A 19,367-nucleotide genomic window follows, 5' to 3' on the forward strand; every position below is an offset into this window, starting at 1 on the left:
TGCAAAACATAGTTAGCACGGACAAGTCATCCAAAATATAAGACTTCATAAAAAAAAATTCGACTGATGGACCATATTAAAAATGATTTAAAATTACAAGGAGTAAAACTCAAGTGATCCATATTTATTTAGACTATTTGCATAATTAAGCTAATTTTTTTTATGTTAAAGTTATTTTCGTTAGTTATTTTTAATTTATTTATTCGGTGGGATTATAATCTGTGTTATGATCATACGATCTATGCTTTTTCAATAACGAAACAATCTTTAATGGGATCATGATTTTGACAACTATGTCGAACGGTTCATATTTAACCTCGGTACATTGAATCATAAATTAAAAATTAAAAATTGCATTATTTGGTTGTGTGATCAAGACCAAACAACCAAAGATATCCTCAAATGTGTGAATGTGTGATTACCTATCTGCATATGATCTGAATTTGATAGTCTTTGTTTGCTTCAAAATTTTGGTGGAATTTTTCTTTATTTGCAAAATACTAATGTTCAACTAGAGTGCATTCAAACTATCCAAAATAATGCATACTTAGTGGCAGGGCCGGACCTTGGGGTGTGTAAGGAGTTCAATGGAACCGGGTCACCCCAAGGTATGGGCCTAAAAAAAAAATTATAGTCCAGTAGTACTACTAAGTACTACCCCATTTAAAAAAAAAAATCTTATTCTCTTTCTCTCTGATAACACGCATTCCATCATCATCATCACTCCATCGAACTTTCCTTTTCTTCTTCCCTGATTTGATTTCCTTTTCCTCTTCTGTTGTCTTGTTTTAGGCCTATTAGAATTGAGTCATCTTGCTTTTGGTGTTAGGTGGGTGTTTTTCTGGAAGGGTGGTTTGAGGTTCCTCATGTATACGGTAATGATTTTCACCTTTGGGTGTATCGCATATATACGGCACCTTGTATTTATCTTTTAAAAATTTTAAATAGAACATTGTTCTTTTAAAAAAAATACGTTTTTATTTTATTACGGGTCTTTTTTCACTTACAGAACCGAGCCTCTAACGGCCCTGCTTAGTGGTATGACAAATTCCCTTTAATAAAAAATAGTGGTGTGCCAAATTCTTAGTAAAAATAGTTTGCCAAATTAAACATCAACCATATATATAGTCACAGATAACAGACATGTTCTTAATTACGTAAACTAAAGCCAACAGAAACAACATGAACACACAAATTACAAAATCACATGGTTCAATTCTTTGGTCATATGAGACACAAAGAAAACCTAAGTATTTAATCTCATACGTATCATAAATAAATATCATGTCCAGATAACAGTGACACTCCCATGGCTTAACACTAGCTAGTACCTGCAACAAACCAGAAAGGTTAATCCAAATAAACCCAAAAATTTCATAATATATGATGCTAATTAAAATACAACTATTCATATACAATATCAACAGTTTAAGTTAACTGTCTATAAATTTTGTCAAAAAAATGGTTTAACCACTACAAAAAGAGGCATATTAAAACAATCTCTCCATCAATATCACTTGAATAGATTGGTTATAACATGCTATATGAACCTCTTTGTTTGGATGTTTGGGACCATGAATTGAAAAAAATTAATTTGGTAAACAGGTTTTTCATCCCTGCATCTATCTTCACTGAAAGTGCATGCAATTATATACAATAATACTAAGTGAATGTTTGGTTTGCTTCAACGAAAATTGATTTTGAGTGAATTGATTATGATTGAAAGTGAGTTGCAAATAAATTTATTTTTGTTTGGATACATTATTGTAAAGATGAGTTGAATTGTAATAAATAGTAGCTTCAAGTATAATTGCTTTTAGTTCTCAAAATTAATTAATAGAAAAATGCCAAACATGATTTTATAGAGTTTGAATGCTTTTGGCAGTTGAAAAGCATTTTTAAGACATCTAAATGTGAAACAAAACACTCACTAAGATTATGATGTATCCTGCTTAATTGATAGGATGTTACTGTCCAAGAAAAAAGAGTTTAAGAGGACCCAGTTTGAGTGTTTTTTTAGAGGAACTTGTTTGAGTGTTGATTTTTTTTACAAAGGAGAAGATTATTTTTCTTCGTTTTTTTTACCATCATCCATATACCTATCTATTTATCTTAAAAACAGAAGGAGGATAAAATTAAGGTGAACACTCTAGTATCCTCGAGTTTAATTGTGTATGTATCTATTAGACTATCATTCAATATCATATGATATTTTTATATTAAATTATAGTCCTTTCGAGGACATCCGATAAAATTGGAATGATACAGGAGATATGATATTTTTATATTAATTTATTTTAAAATAAATATAAATTTGAATGAAGTTTGTCTACACCGATACGACTAAACCCTTAAAGTATCTAAGAGTTTACCTAAAATCAAATGATTATTTAGTGTAGAGATAAATGCAAAAGACAAATGTGAGAAAAAGTGCTCTAATGATAACCTTTTCAACCTAAGGTATGTGTTTGTCATGTAATGAGAAAACAAAGAAGAAAAACCAAATTAATTTGAGACATGCATCACTTTAGTCATACTTAGTTGTTTGCCACAAACCTTCCATCACAAGTAAATGATAATATAAAAAAGACAGTTCATGAAAAGGGAAATTGAAGCTACTAACATACCTTAAACTGCGATAAAAGACCTTGAGCCATTGCCTTCATTCATGTGGTTATTAATAATGTTTTCTTCTGCTTTGTGATTCTTGACATCAAGATCTGGATGGATTTTCCTCTTTAGCATCTTCTTCATCAGCTACAACATTACAAATCAGTTAAACCTAACCAATTAATTTCAAGCAAATAATTAATTATTGGCCTCAACACTATCCTATCTACAAAAGAGTCCTCACTGGTCAAACTATGAAGCACTGACACAGATACGGCATTAACACTCACACATTGACACCATTGTGAAAATGGAAATAAATGAACGTAGTTACATGTGCGAGTGTGACGTGTCAGACAATAGACATGTCTTCAGTGTCGATGTTGCATAGCTTCGAAAGAGTTTTTAATTACATATATAGCCTTTAGGAAGTGCATGATGTAGTAGTAGAACTTACTTTCTTGATGTCTTTCATTGGACGTGCATTTTCCTTAACAAGGGGAATAATCTTCTTAGCAAAAGAAAATCCATTTTTTGCTTTAAGTTTTGGTTTTTCACTTGACTCAACCAAGACTTTGGCTGCAGAATAATCAAGTTTCATCTTAACATCAGAATCAGCAAGGAATAGATCAGCTAATGTGATCCTTTTCTTTTGATCAGCTTCAACATCATTTGCCTCCATGATTTCATGACAAATCATAGGTGCCACCTCAACAATTTCCTTGAAGTTTCTAATCATCATTTCTTCCTCTTTTCTAGCATCATCATCAACTACATCATGGTTTTCACAAATAACAACCTCAAAGTTGTTCTCATCAAATGTGTTGTTGATCAATGGATTCAGTTCCTCTTGTTCAACATCATAGAAATTTTCAACATCATCATCATCAAGAACTAAATCATGTTGTTTTTCAGCTTCCAAAGCAAAGTATTCTTGGTGATTGTTCATGGATTTCAAAGGATCATAGCCAAGAGTACCAATGGTAAGAATTCCGTCTTTCCAATCACCGAGCATATCGGTCAAAGCAACTTGTTTCAACAAAGCTTGATTATCAGTGTTGTTGATTGAAGGTTCATTCTTTTTCATGTTTGAAGCAAATCCATCTAAGTAAAAACAACAAACGATTAATTGAAAGAAAAAAAAATTGTAAAAAATGCACTATTGATTTTATTTTAGACACAAAATTTGGAACCTAAGTTGCAAATGGAGCGAAGTTTAATTAATTTATAGAATTCAAACCGTTGAGAGTGTTGTTAGGATGAAACCTCTTGTGCACCCAATTGAAGATCTGTAACAAACAATTCAATATGATCACATGAATTTATATTGAAGTATATACTATTTATGAGATCACAATTTTTTAGACAATAAAGGAAAAAAGTAAAGTAAATTGAAAATGCATATGCATGAGAAATATAATGGCTGTGTTGTGTGTGCATGGTGTGATTTACCTTCATGGTTTAATTTCCTTAGAAAGTTGGCAACCGAATTTGGTGTGGTGAAGGTTTTTGAAATGAAGAGTGGGGAATGAGGGGGTCCAAATAATGAGGAAAAAAAGGGAAAACTATAATGGGGGACCAACATGGGTTGTTGAATTAGGTTCTGCCACGTGGTCACTAGACCCCACTGACCCCTCACAATTGGATTTTGTAGTTTGGCAATGTTTGTGTCACAACAATGTTGTTGGGATGTGTTTTAGTCACATTGTTATAGTCATTTATTCTTTATGTTTAGGTTGCACATTCTCATGTGGGAAATGCTAAATTAGATGGAAGTTGAATTGCTTAATTCCCTTCATGATCATGAGTTTCTCTTTTTAATGGCTTAATAGCAGTTTTTGCCCCCTAACTTTCACGAAGTTGCGATTTTGGCCCCCTAAGAAAAAAAACTACAAAACCGGCCCCTAAGTTTTGCACCTGTAGCAGTTTTGGCCCTCCAAGGAAAAAAAAACACGTGGCACCTCACTTAGGGTGTCACGTCAGCGTAGACCGAGTCAAAATTGGCCTTGGGGGCCAAAACTGCCACAAGTGCAAAACTTAGGGGGCGGTTTTGTAGTCTTTTTTCTTAGGGTGCCAAAATCGCAACTTTGGGAAAGTTAGGGGGCTAAAACTGCTATTAAGCCCTTTTTAATCAAGCAATTGGTGTGCAATATATTAACCAATTGGCATTGGTCCATTTTATGCATTTTTTTCTTCATGAATTAATGTGATTTACGGTGCACTCAGCCGTAGTGAATTCACGTTATATTCTTGATCTCAAACCTTGATCTTTAAATTTCATCTTCTCCTTTGTAAGGATTAAAATATGTCATATTATACAGAATAACGAAATTCAGTTATGTATGTACAAAATTCATTTTCCGTACATTTGATCCTATAATATTTGGTTCTTTAACAGTACTTAAATTATCTCTTAAAAAAAAGTTACTTAAATTATGATGTACTATATGCAAGTAATCAATAACAAAAAATGTACTACATATGCACTTTAGAAAATGTAGTCATTTATAGTATAGCTCTTGTGGACATTTTGTAGATGATAAATGTTAGTAGTTAATTTAATAAGAGAGAATCGAGATTGAACTTGATGTTCTACATAGTATTTATACAATGCTCATATTCATACAATTGAGTTACACTTCCAAAGAGTCAGGGACTATGAGTATTCCTTAATTGTTCAATCTTCCTTTATTCTTTGTGTTTTATATGACTCAAAATCTTGTTGGAGAATTTTTTTTCTTGTTTCTAAAGAAAGTTGAAGACATTACTTGTTTCTCAAGAAAACATAAATATAAGGTGTTTTCTTGCTTGGCAAGGCATATGAGCTGCAAGACTATTTCATGAAGTGCAAGACAAGCTGACTGATGCCTATATATACAAGGCAAGGACTTTCGGTTCCAACGAGTGGTGAAAAATGTGAATCTTGTGGAACCAAAAGAGGGGACTCTTGAAAAAGTTTTGGTGTCTTTTGGGGAGGGATTCATGAGGTGGATACACATGGGAAACACATGAGAGGTCATATTGAGGCAATCTAGTGTTTACCAAAAGAGGAGATCCTTAGGAATTCAAAGGTTAACGATCAGTTCCTCTTGAGGATGAAATCCAGGGTTTGGAAAAACCACTCAAACACCTTGGGTGTGAAATAATTGAGTTTCTTGGACACAGGAAGAGATTCGGGGAAAAGGAAGAAATTAGGGTTTATTGTTGAAGACTAATTCTCTTGTAACCATTGTATCTCTTTGTAAGAAACTCTTTGATAGTGAATTGGAGATATCTCTCTTTTTCAGACGTAAGTCAAATTTGGACCGAACTGGGTGAAAAATATCTTTATTGGTAGTGATTGTTTCATCTATTTGGTTTTGGTTGTCACTAATTTTTCTCCACACATTAAAGTATTAGTGTGAGCTTTAACCAAATTCACAGTTATTGGCACCCACCGTGGGGAAATCAGAACAAATCATTAGGTGAGCACCATGGGTACCAAGTGGGATATCGAGAAATTCACCAATAACAACAATTTCGGGTTGTAAAAGTGAGGATGCATGTAGTCTTGATTCAAAAAAGGAGTGTAGAAGCACTAAAAGGCGAGGTTGTGTTGCCGATTACCATGTCACAAGCAGGGAAGGCCGAGATGGTGGATAAGACTAGAAGTGCCATTGTCTTGTGCCTCGAAGATAAATATTTAAGAGAAGAAGCAAAACAAACAATCGCGACGCGATGTAGCCAAGGTTGGATTCGTTGTATATAACAAAGTCATTAGCTCATATGAAAATCCTAAAACATAAATTATACTCATTTAGGATAGTGGAGTAAAAAACAATCATAGAGCAATTGATGGAGTTCAACAAAATCCTTGTTGATTTGGTGAACCTTGAAGTTAAAATTGAGGATGAAGATAAAGCTCTGCTCTTGTTGTGTGCATTACCTAGATCCTATGAGCACTTCAAGGATACCATGCTATACGGTAAAGAAAATTGTCACCTTAGAGGAATTATAAGCAATGCTAAGAACTAAGGAGTTAATCAAGTTGAAGGACTTGACATTTAGCGATAATGATGAAGGGTTGAGTTTCTCAAGAGGAAGATGTGGAGTAGAGGTAATCCTGAAAACTCAAAGGGTTGTGACAAGTCAAAGTATAAGTGCTTCAAGTGTCACAAGAACGTTCACCTCAAGAAGGATTTCTCGAGTGGGAGGGAAATGATGACTCGTGCAATTCGTAGTTTCCTCAAATAAATATGAGGATGTGGGTGCTCTAGTATGTCTTGTTGTTAGAAGGAAGAAGGTGGAGTATCTTAACTTGAAAACGACGAAAATTGCAAGTTAACCTTCATATAGAAGGGGTATTCGTCTGGAGAGACGTTAAACATTTAACATCATCCAAGAAATGTGGTGCTAAGAATATTGAAGTTCAGTTTGGAAAGGCGGAGGTGAGAAAACTTATGATCAACCTTAGAGGTGGAGATTACAAGGTGAAAGACATAATGGATGCACGAATTTAGAAGTTGAGGCAGATAAAGCTCAACTTAAGGCGGAGTCTTCCACTATCAGGACTAAAAGGAGACAAACAATGGCATTAGAATGTGGCTCAGGGACAAAAGGAAACGTAGAGAAAATAGAGAAACTCTCTAATATTCTCAAAGAAAAGTTTATATTATTTGAATGCTTCGATGCTTGACTATCTTGAATATACCAAAACACTTGGTGATGAGTGTTGAGGCAAAATCCCTAAATAATTTTAAAGATAACAAACCTTGATGATTAAGGAATTAATGGACTTTGATTAATTTGTTGGTATTTAACTTGTGCTCTTGAGTGGTTAATTAAGACAGGAACAAGTTTCAATTCATACCAAGAAACAAAGAATCAAAAGACATAAAGACTTAAGAACTCAGTCAGAGTTCAGAAAGTTAAAATGAGTTCAGAAGGTTGGACAGAGTTCAGAAGGTTGTTCATGATGAACATCAAGAACCAAGCCCAGATATTCATGAACAAAATGAAGAACATGCAAGGTCTACGTGACTTAAATAAAAGCCCAGTAAAGTACAATGACTAATATCAATCAAGGAATAAAGGCATTTAATTGATTAAAGTCAAAGAGGGCATCTTCAATTCATTCAAGACTATGAACATTTGAAGTACAAAACATCAGGAATATTCCATCAAGAATATCATCCTAGATGTTTTCTAAGCTGCACTTCATAAATGTTTCACTATTAGGATTTGATTACATCAAATGAAAGTCTTACAAATCATCCTAAGTGAAACAAAAAGGAACATTCTGAAGTCCCCTGAGTTCATAAAGTTCGATCCTGCTCCATGCTTTTTCTGACATGAACAGTATAGTTGTTGGAAAGAAAAAGGCAAAGACAAAAGCAAGATCAAATCTTTTTCAACAAGATTTCGACACATAAGGGAGTTGGTACTGTACAAAGCAAACCAAATCCCCTAAAGCATGGAATGAAAGTGACAGCTCCACTTTATGAGATCCTGCACTTGTTCCAAGGCAGATTGCAAAGAAAATCTGACCAAGGAACATTCTGAAGTCGTACAAAGCAAATCTTCAAGTACAACCCAGAAATTCATGTGACATTCATCTGCAAAAAGCCAGATGCACATCTAACCGTCAATTCACATGAACCCAGATGAAGATCATCAAGAACACAACAATATTCTGGAAAATTCTCAAGAACACAACAACATTCTGAAGTATTCTCAAGAACACAACAACATTCTGAAGTATATCAGTTTTGCCCAGAATTCAAGTGTAAGTTGGTGGGTCCCAGGACACGTGGCACAAGACTAGTGGACACTCTCCAACGGCTACAAAGGTTCAAGAAACTCTATAAATAGAGATCAAGACCTCAGCATAACTTACACCTTTGCAAAGCATACAAGAAAACAACATAAGAGTGTTTGAAGCTTTAGCAAAAACATTGATCATCACAAAGATTCCAAGAAGTCTTCAAAGTGTACATCAATAATTCTCTTATCTTGTTAAAGATAAATCTCTTCCTTCATTTCTTTTTTTGTCTGATCTGTATCATTCAAACTCCATACAAACTCCATACAAATTGTAAACAAAGTCTCATCTAGCTTTAGGGGTACTAAAGTATTAGGTTGAGCAGAAAGGTGTAAAGTCTAAGTAGGTAACTTAGCAAGAAAGATGCAAGCCTGCTGAGGCTTAGAGAATACAGGTTGTGTAATTGTTCAGGTGAACAGAGTTGTACGGTGCAGGATTTGAGAAGTTATCTCAAGCATCATAGTGGAAAATCTCACAAAACTGTGAGGAGTAGACTAGCCCACATTGGGTGAACTACTATAAATTTCTGTGTGTCCTTCTTCTCTTCTCTTTACTCTTTAATTTCAGTAAACACAATACACACACAAACACATTTAATTAACTTAACTGTTTAAACTGTTTTTCAGACTAACACTTCAGAACGTTCTGAAGTCTGTCAGTTAACTTAACCATTCCAAGTTTTCAACTTGAGAATAAAATTTTAAGTGACAGGTTTAATTTTAAAAAGGGTCACAATTCAAACCCCCCTTTCTTGTGACTATATTATTTACTTCAATTGGCATCAAGAGCCTGGTTCTAAGGGTTTGAACACTTAAACAAGTGTTAGAGAAAAGATTCAGGAAGGAAGTATGTCTAAAGTCAAATACATAGCTGAAGGAGGATCATCAAACAGACCACCACTTTTTGATGGATCAAACTACTACTTCTGGAAAGGCAAGATGGAACTCTTTCTCAGATCTCAAGACAATGACATGTGGTCAGTAATCACAGATGGAGACTTTGTTCCAAAGACCAAAGAAGACACCATCAAAGATAAGAGTGCATGGTCAACTGATGAAAAAGCTCAGGTATTACTAAACTCTAAAGCTAGACTCTTTTTATCATGTGCACTAACCATGGAAGAAAGTGAAAGAGTTGATGAATGCAAGAATGCCAAAGAGGTATGGGATACTTTGAGAATACATCATGAAGGTACATCTCATGTCAAAGAAACTAGAATTGACATTGGAGTCAGAAAGTTTGAAGTCTTTGAAATGAGTGAAAATGAAACCATTGATGAGATGTATGCCAGATTTACTACAATAGTAAATGAAATGAGATCTCTTGGAAAAGCATATTCCACTCATGAGAGAATCAGAAAAATATTGAGATGCCTTCCAAGTATGTGGAGACCTATGGTCACTGCAATTACTCAGGCTAAAGATTTAAAATCTATGAACCTGGAAGATCTCATTGGCTCACTAAGAGCTCATGAAGTTGTACTTCAAGGAGACAAACCAGTGAAGAAGGTCAAGTCACTTGCCTTGAAAGCCTCTCAACAAACCTCATCAGTAACTGAAGATGATGTGCAAGAAACACAAGAAATTGAGGAAGTTCATGAAGAAGAAGCTGAAGATGAACTGGCACTAATCTCCAAAAGAATACAAAGAATGATGATGAGAAGAAATCAACTCAGGAAGAAATTTCCCAACACAAACAACACCAGATCAGAAGCTGACAAGAGTCAGGTCACCTGTTTTGGATGCAACAAAACTGGACACTACAAAAGTGAATGCCCTGACATTAAAAAGGTGCAAAGAAAGCCACCTTTCAAGAAGAAAGCTATGATCACTTGGGATGACATGGAAGAAACAGAACCACAAGAAGATGAGGAAGCCAACTTAAGTTTGATGGCTCAAACAGATGATGAAGAAGAGGTAATTGTCTATAAAACTCATCCTCTATATAAAGATCTTGAAAGCAAACTTGATAGTCTTTTATATGATTCTAACTTCTTAACTAATAGATGTCAATCATTAATCAAGGAACTTTCTGAACTACAAATAGAAAAGGAAGAACTTCAAAACAAATATGATGAATCTAGAAAAATTATACAAACTTTACAGGACTCTCATTTTAAAATGTCTGAACAACAAAGAGAGTTAAACAAGAAACAGAAGAACATTCATTCCAAACCTTCTGAGGTACAAAAGGAAAACATTCTTTTGAAAAAGGAAGTTGAGGAATTAAAAAATGATCTTACATGTTTCATAAAGTCTACAGAAACATTTCAAAACATTTTGGGATCACAAAGTAAAAGTGATGAAAAATCTGGTTTAGGATTCAAGGATCCAAACAAGAATCTTATTAAAAGTTTTGTACCTCAAAAGACTGAAATGAAACTGAAATGTTCTTACTGTGATAAATTAGGACATGATGTGTCTGTATGCTTTCATAAGAAGAATTTTATTAGAAAAAATAAAATTAATCTTAGTTCAGAACGTTCTCATCTAAATAGATCAGAAAGTTCACAAAAGGCTGAGAAAGCTAAGAAGATGTGTTCCTGCTGTAACAAATCTGATCATACAAGACAGAAAGTTACAATCAGAAAAGATCTCTTAGAAGAACTAACCCTCAAGGACCCAACATTACATGGGTACCTAAAGTTTTTGTCTTGTCAAATGTAGGTCCTGACTCAAAGTGCAAGAACAAAGCCATGGTACTTGGATAGTGGCTGTTCTAGACATATGACAGGTGACAGGAACTGTTTTCTGACCTTTGAAAAGAAGGATGGAGGACTGGTGACATTTGGAAATAATGACAAAGGTAAGATCAGAGGTAAAGGTACTATAGGTAAGCCTAACTCTGCTAAAATAGAAAATGTTCAGTATGTAGAAGGTTTGAAACACAATCTACTTAGCATAAGTCAATTGTGTGATAGTGGATTTGAAGTGATCTTTAAACCTAACATATGTGAAATAAGACAGACCTCCTCTAACAAGTTGTTTTTCATTGGATCAAGAAGAAAGAACTTATATGTCTTAGATTTAAATGATATGCCAGCTGAATCATGTTTTATTTCTCTTGAAAAAGATAAATGGATTTGGCATAAAAGAACTGGTCATATAAGTATGAAAACCATTGCTAAACTTTCTCAACTTGATCTAGTTAGAGGTTTGCCAAAGATCAGTTTTGAAAAGGACAAGATCTGTGAAGCTTGTGTTAAAGGAAAACAAGTCAAAAGTAGTTTCAAAACCATTGAGTTTGTTTCAACTCAGAAACCTTTAGAGCTTCTTCACATTGATCTTTTTGGTCCAGTTCAAACTGCAAGTCTAAATGGCAAAAGATATGGTTTTGTTATTGTTGATGATTTTTCCAGATTTACATGGGTTCTATTTTTAAAACACAAAGATGAATCTTTTGAAGCATTTCAAAACTTTTGCAAAAGAGTTCAAAATGAAAAAGGTTCTAATATCATCACAGTTAGGAGTGATCATGGAGGAGAATTTGAAAATGCATCCTTCAAAACATTCTTTGATGAAAATGGTATTAAACATAATTTTTCTTGTGCAAGAACTCCACAACAAAATGGAGTTGTTGAAAGAAAAAATAGAACTCTGCAAGAAATGGCTAGAACAATGTTAAATGAATCAAATGTTGAAAATTACTTTTGGGCAGAAGCCATTAACACATCTTGCTACATTTTGAATAGAGTTTCAATAAGAAAAGTTCTTAATAAAACCCCATATGAACTCTGGAAAAACATTAAACCTAGCATATCTTATTTTCACATATTTGGCTGCTATTGCTACATTCTGAACAATAAAGAAAAATTGGGTAAGTTTGATCCTAAATCAGATAAAGCTATCTTTTTAGGATACTCTACAACTTCTAAAGGTTATAGAGTGTACAATCTAAAAACCCAGACAGTTGAAATTAGTATGCATGTCATATTTGATGAATATGATGAACATTCTCAACCAAAAGAAAGTGAAGACACAGAAGTGTCAGAACTTCAGAATGTTCTCAGTCAGAATACTGACAGTCAAGTAGAGAAAGAAGATGATCAGATTGTTCAGGATCAGACTCTCCAAAGTCCACCCAGAAGCTGGAGAATGGTAGGAGATCATCCTGTAGATCAAATCATTGGAAGCACAACTGATGGTGTAAGAACCAGATTGTCCTTCCAAGATACCAACATGGCAATGATTTCTCAAATGGAACCCAAGTCAATCAATGAAGCTATTATTGATGACTCTTGGATTGAGGCCATGAAGGAAGAACTTTCTCAGTTTGAAAGGAACAAAGTCTGGAACCTGGTCCCAAATAATAAAGAGAAAACCATCATTGGAACAAGATGGGTTTTCAGAAACAAGCTTGATGAAAATGGTAAGGTTGTCAGAAACAAGGCAAGGTTAGTTGCTCAAGGCTACAATCAACAAGAAGGTATTGACTATGATGAGACCTTTGCACCAGTAGCAAGATTAGAAGCTATCAGAATACTTCTTGCATATGCTGCTCATAAAAGCATTAAACTTTTTCAAATGGATGTGAAAAGTGCATTTTTAAATGGTTTTCTAAATGAAGAGGTTTATGTAAGTCAACCTCCTGGCTTCATAGATAAAGAAAAACCAAATCATGTTTTTAAACTAACCAAAACACTTTATGGTCTTAAACAAGCTCCTAGAGCTTGGTATGATAGACTTAGCACATTCTTAATTGAAAATGGATTTTCAAGAGGAACTTTTTAGAAAAACTCATAACTCAGACTTACTCATTGTCCAAGTTTATGTTGATGATATCATTTTTGGTGCCACAAAAATAAAAATGTGTGAAGACTTTTCCAATCTCATGCAAAGTGAATTTGAGATGAGCATGATGGGTGAACTTGGTTTTTTCCTTGGTTTACAAATCAAACAACATCCAAATGGAATTTTCATAAGTCAAGAAAAGTATGTCAAAGACATTCTTAAAAAATATAAAATGAATGAGGCAAAAATCATGGTCACCCCTATGCATCCATCCTCAAGTTTAGATAAAGATGAGAATGGAAAATCTGTTTCTGAAAAAGAATATAGAGGCATGATAGGCTCATTATTATATTTGACTGCTAGCAGACCTGACATAGTGTTTGCAGTAGGCTTATGTGCTAGATTTCAAACATGTGCAAAAGAATCTCATTTAACTGCAGTTAAAAGGATTTTTAGATATCTAGTAGGTACTACTGATCTTGGCCTTTGGTATAGAAAAGGTTCTAGTTTTGATCTTGTAGCCTATTGTGATGCTGATTATGCTGGAGACAAAGTTGAGAGGAAGAGTACAAGTGGAACCTGTCAATTCTTGGGACAAGCTTTGATTGGATGGTCTTGCAGAAAGCAAAACACCATTGCACTCTCCACAACTGAAGCTGAGTATGTCTCTGCAGCAAGTTGTTGCTCTCAAGTTTTGTGGATCAGAAATCAGCTGGAAGATTATTCACTAAGGTACACAAATGTTCCTATTATGTGTGACAATACAAGTGCTATTAATCTTTCTAAAAATCCAATTCAACATTCTAGGTCTAAGCATATTGAAATTAAGCATCATTTCATTAGAGACCATGTTCAGAAAAAGGATATTGCATTAAGCTTTGTTGATACTGAAAATCAACTAGCTGACATTTTTACAAAACCATTAGTTGAGGATAGATTCAATTTTATTAAAGAAAAATTGTTAATCATGAAAAATCCCAACAAAGGTTGATCACTGTAAACACTAAGGGCCATAGACCAACCCCCTTGATGCTCTCTGATCCAAAATCAGAAAGTTCAACTAAGATCAGAATGTTTGTAAAGTTCAGAATGTTTGCAAAGTTCAGAATGTTCAACCAAGTTCAGAATGTTCGCTTCTGATAAAAAGGTTCAGAACGGACATTCTTGATAAATTAAATAATTCATTTATAAAATGATTATTTATTTCTTTTAGGATCCTTCCATATCTCTAGCATTTAATGCTAACCTAAAAGGAACTTTTTTTTTGGTTTTTAACCACTAGGTAATGGTAAAAAGGTCAACTACACCTTTTCTACTTCCCTCCTTTAACGGCTACTTTTTCTCTCTCCTCTCTGTACCGTTTTCTTTTCCTCTTTCCCCATATAAACTGCCATCATCAAACTTCTTCCACTTCTCCACTCTCACACGTTCACTTCTATATATCCAACTACTCCTTTCACTAACTCCTCACTTCAAACTTTTTCATTTCCTTCTTTCCCTCTCTCTCCAAAAACCTAAAAACTCTGTCTTTGTCTTCGTTCCCAAATGGCTCGAACCAAAACAACATCTCCATTGTCTGAAGATGACTCAACCCCTATTGCTCGTTCTCAACCACCATCTCAAACCGCTGCTGAATCAAACTCATCACCTCTGAACGAAACCCCTGTCCACACCATCCTTCCAGACGAAATTATCCCAATCACTGAACCCTCCAAAAACACCAAATCATCCAAACTCAAGACCAAGAAGAAGGTTATTAAACCTAAGGCAACTAGAAAATCCTCAAGGATTATGTCTGGATCCTCATCCTCCAAAACCAAAACGGTTTCTCACGTAGATCTCACAGACTCCGTAGAAAAGGATGATAGTGACGAAACTCTCTCTGAGTTCATGAAGGCTTCAAAAGTTGAGTCCAAGAAGAAGAAAAGAAAGACTCAAGTGATTGAGACTCCTCCAGCATCTGAACCTTCAGAAAAGAATTCCACTTCATCTGAAGAAGAAGAAGAGAAGGAAGCTGACCCTCCCAAGCATGGAAAAGGGAAGGATGTCAAACTGATTGCATCCTTGATGAAGGCTTAGAAGGAAGCAAAACAATCTCAAAGACCAGTAAGCAAAGCAAAATATTTTGACTTTGCTGATCTTAAGAAGAAAAACTGGAACCTACGAGAATACACTGATTCTCAAGAATGGACCCACTTTGTGTCCCTCCAAGACCTCACCTTTGAAGATTTAGTAAGAGAGTTCTATAGCTCAATGAGAATCAAGGATAAGAAGAAAGAAAAGATGCTCATCACCACTGTCAAGGGAGTAGAAATCAAGATTACCAAGGAATTCCTCTCAAAAGCTTTGAGAATCCCTAATGAAGGTAATGAACTCTTCTTTCCTTCCTGGTTTGATAAGATGAAAGTCAGTCGTAGCAAACTCATAGTTGAGTACACCAAACCTGACCACCCTTTCAACTCCACCAATCTAAGAGATGTCCCAAAGATTTTACACAACATGATTAGGCACACCCTGCTTCCAAGGAGTGGTACTTTTGAAGCAGTCACAGACACAGATCTCTGCATCATGTATCACCTAATCACAAAGAAGAAGTTGAATCTCTGCTATATCATTCTTCAACACATGATAGACTCATGTATGAATCCCAAACAATCAAATGCTGCCCTTGCTTATGGTATGCATATCACCCCCATTCTTAGAGCTGCTAAAGTTGATCTTGAAGGAGAAGAAGGTGACTACACCTTCATGAGATTCACCTCAAAGACTCTAGCTCAACTTCACATAACCACCTTAAACATGCCAACTCCTACAGCCTCAGAAACTACTGGATCTGTGAAAAGGCACTCAGATCAGAAGGTTAAGGTAACAAAGAAGAGAAAACTTGAAAAAGTCAGGAACTTGTCAAGTATTCATAGGCAAGAAGAAAATGAAGCCTCTGATGATGACATGGCTGATTCTCCTCCAAAGGAAGATGAACCCCCAGTTGTTAGTCTCTTCCAAGGAGTTGCAGAATGTGCAAAAAACATTCTCAAACAGCATGCAGAAGATCAGAATGTTAAGGAATCTCTGAAGGAAGATGAAGTTGCTGGTCAAAGGGAGATCCAAGATGGAATTGTCTCTCATGAGAAAGGAGAAGAGTCAACTCAAGAAGCATCCAAGATACAAACCCTGGAGAAGAACCTCAGAAAAATGATTCAACCATTGCTGCTGCAGTTCAGAATGTTACTGCTTCACATGCTGATCAACTTCAGAAAGTTGATAGAGTTGAAGAAAATACTGAGAAAACAGCTCAGAAAGTTGCTGATGATCTTGAAGAAGCATCTCAGGAAAATGACCAAGACATGCATGATGTGGCTGAAATTCTTGTCTCTCAAAGGATGAGTGAGGGACATGATAACATGGACTCTCAAGAGATTGAGCAAGAAGAAAATCAAGCTGGTTTTGATCTAAATGTGGAAGATCCCAGCTCTGATTTGAATGTGTACCAAGATGCACAACTTGATAACAATGAGGAAGTGTTTCAGGAGACTCAGGAAATGATTCAGGAACTTCAAGAAAATCCTGCAATCATAGTTCAGAATGTTCAGACAAACGCAACTGCTGAACCAAATCTGCCTCAAGAAAATGAAATGTCTGTTGACCCCATTCCTCAAGCATCAGGATCACTACCTTCTTCTCAAGTCCAGCTCATGGCTCAACAAACTCCTCAAAATCAGAATCTCAATTTCTCCACTTCCACCATGGAATCAGAAGTTGGAAAGTTTTTTGTTTCTCCTCTGCCCACTCCAAATGTGGTACCTTCTCCACCACCAGTCACAAACAAAAACACTAGCAAACTGCCAAACATTTCCAACCTCTTTGAATCTCTGGATACCTTTGTCACCAAAGATGGTCCTTCTAAGGAAAAGGTTGAAGCATCTGTTCCTGCTCCCTCTGCTAAACCATCCAGAGCTGAGAAAATGGCTGCCAGAGCTCTTAGGGTCTCCACTAAGACTCATAAGATTGCTTGTGTGCTAGCTAAATGGACAATTGATGTTCAAGCTCCTGGTCTTGCCATGGACCCTCCGGTTTTTGAAGATCCTAGTGTATTTGACTCTGAGCCCTCTTCTGACTCTGGGGATTCCACCCCTTAGTTCTCTGGTCTTGTCTTGTACCTCCTTAACTTTTTGCAGATGAAAAAAAGGGGAGAAGCTTTAGGATAATTATAATTATGTCTTTAAGTTTCTAGGTTAAGGCCCTAAGTAGGTCAGTGATCAAAACTTGTTGGTTGAAGTTCTTAAAACTTCACCTTTTTGCCTTTTGTTTGATCACATATGCATTTATAATTTCTTTTTTGTTTTTGAACCATAGGAATCATAAAATTGTACTGAATGCATAATATCAATGAGAATGAATATGATTTTGGTTCAAATATGAATGTTTTCATTTATGCCATAAATTATAAAAGTGAGGGGGAGCTTTATAAAGCTTTTAAAAACTCACTGCATGAATTATAAAAATGAGGGGGAGCATCAAAATAAATTTTCAGCTCTGAAACTCCTCATATATATAATCAAAATACATTATCCTAAATCATAGGTTTGTCATCATCAAAAAGGGGGAGATTGTTGAGGCAAAATCCCTAAATAATTTTAAAGATAACAAACCTTGATGATTAAGGAATTAATGGACTTTGATTAATTTGTTGGTATTTAACTTGTGCTCTTGAGTGGTTAATTAAGACAGGAACAAGTTTCAATTCATACCAAGAAACAAAGAATCAAAAGACATAAAGACTTAAGAACTCAGTCAGAGTTCAGAAAGTTAAAATGAGTTCAGAAGGTTGGACAGAGTTCAGAAGGTTGTTCATGATGAACATCAAGAACCAAGCCCAGATATTCATGAACAAAATGAAGAACATGCAAGGTCTACGTGACTTAAATAAAAGCCCAGTAAAGTACAATGACTAATATCAATCAAGGAATAAAGGCATTTAATTGATTAAAGTCAAAGAGGGCATCTTCAATGTTCATTCAAGACTATGAACATTTGAAGTACAAAACATCAGGAATATTCCATCAAGAATATCATCCTAGATGTTTTCTAAGCTGCACTTCATAAATGTTTCACTATTAGGATTTGATTACATCAAATGAAAGTCTTACAAATTATCCTAAGTGAAACAAAAAGGAACATTCTGAAGTCCCCTGAGTTCAGAAAGTTCGATCCTGCTCCATGCTTTTTCTGACATGAACAGTATAGTTGTTGGAAAGAAAAAGGCAAAGACAAAAGCAAGATCAAATCTTTTTCAACAAGATTTTGACACATAAGGGAGTTGGTACTGTACAAAGCAAACCAAATCCCCTAAAGCATAGAATGAAAGTGACAGCTCCACTTTATGAGATCCTGCACTTGTTCCAAGGCAGATTGCAAAGAAAATCTGACCAAGGAACATTCTGAAGTCGTACAAAGCAAATCTTCAAGTACAACCCAGAAATTCATGTGACATTCATCTGCAAAAAGCCCAGATGCACATCTGACCGTCAATTCACATGAACCCAGATGAAGATCATCAAGAACACAACAATATTCTGGAAAATTCTCAAGAACACAACAACATTCTGAAGTATATCAGTTTTGCCCAGAATTCAAGTGTAAGTTGGTGGGTCCCAGGACACGTGGCACAAGACTAGTGGACACTCTCCAACGGCTACAAAGGTTCAAGAAACTCTATAAATAGAGATCAAGACCTCAGCATAACTTACACCTTTGCAAAGCATACAAGAAAACAACATAAGAGTGTTTGAAGCTTTAGCAAAAACATTGATCATCACAAAGATTCCAAGAAGTCTTCAAAGTGTACATCAATAATTCTCTTATCTTGTTAAAGATAAATCTCTTCCTTCATTTCTTTTTTTGTCTGATCTGTATCATTCAAACTCCATACAAACTCCATACAAATTGTAAACAAAGTCTCATCTAGCTTTAGGGGTACTAAAGTATTAGGTTGAGCAGAAAGGTGTAAAGTCTAAGTAGGTAACTTAGCAAGAAAGGTGCAAGCCTGCTGAGGCTTAGAGAATACAGGTTGTGTAATTGTTCAGGTGAACAGAGTTGTACGGTGCAGGATTTGAGAAGTTATCTCAAGCATCATAGTGGAAAATCTCACAAAACTGTGAGGAGTAGAATAGCCCACATTGGGTGAACTACTATAAATTTCTGTGTGTCCTTCTTCTCTTCTCTTTACT

At 35.3% G+C, this 19,367-nt stretch overlaps 2 protein-coding genes across 2 annotated transcripts; one reads left to right on the forward strand and one right to left on the reverse strand.

Moving 5' to 3' along the window:
* Positions 1 to 1,096: 1,096 nt before the first annotated feature.
* Positions 1,097 to 4,189, reverse strand: LOC146897464 (NAD-dependent protein deacetylase HST1-like protein). The gene is made up of 5 exons (XM_085735020.1): positions 4,063 to 4,189; positions 3,851 to 3,899; positions 3,068 to 3,714; positions 2,628 to 2,757; positions 1,097 to 1,331 (listed from the first exon to the last, which is right to left on the reverse strand). The coding sequence occupies exons 1-4, from the start codon at positions 4,066 to 4,068 to the stop codon at positions 2,629 to 2,631; spliced, it is 831 nt and encodes a 276-aa protein (XP_085591146.1). The 5' UTR covers positions 4,069 to 4,189; the 3' UTR covers positions 1,097 to 1,331; position 2,628.
* An 11,204-nt stretch (positions 4,190 to 15,393) lies between these two features.
* LOC146897465 (uncharacterized) lies at positions 15,394 to 17,276 on the forward strand. The gene is made up of 2 exons (XM_085736426.1): positions 15,394 to 16,257; positions 16,362 to 17,276. The coding sequence occupies exons 1-2, from the start codon at positions 15,394 to 15,396 to the stop codon at positions 17,274 to 17,276; spliced, it is 1,779 nt and encodes a 592-aa protein (XP_085592552.1).
* The last annotated feature ends 2,091 nt before the right edge of the window (positions 17,277 to 19,367 follow it).

The sequence above is a fragment of the Medicago sativa genome, chromosome 8, assembly GCF_051527215.1.
Source record: "Medicago sativa cultivar Bolivia chromosome 8, Bolivia_mono, whole genome shotgun sequence".
NCBI classification, from domain to species: Eukaryota; Viridiplantae; Streptophyta; class Magnoliopsida; order Fabales; family Fabaceae; genus Medicago; species Medicago sativa.

Bases quoted from the DNA above. Each gene is read 5' to 3' on its own strand.
- LOC146897464 (XM_085735020.1), bottom strand. The intron at 3,715-3,850 runs GTTTGAATTCTA...GTTTTTACTTAG, and splicing joins TCCTAACAACACTCTCAACG to ATGGATTTGCTTCAAACATG. The intron at 2,758-3,067 runs GTAAGTTCTACT...GTAATGTTGTAG, and splicing joins CAATGAAAGACATCAAGAAA to CTGATGAAGAAGATGCTAAA.
- LOC146897465 (XM_085736426.1), top strand. From the start codon at position 15,394: ATGAGAATCAAGGATAAGAAGAAAGAAAAGATGCTCATCACCACTGTC. The intron at 16,258-16,361 runs GTCTCTCATGAG...GCTGCAGTTCAG, and splicing joins GGGAGATCCAAGATGGAATT to AATGTTACTGCTTCACATGC.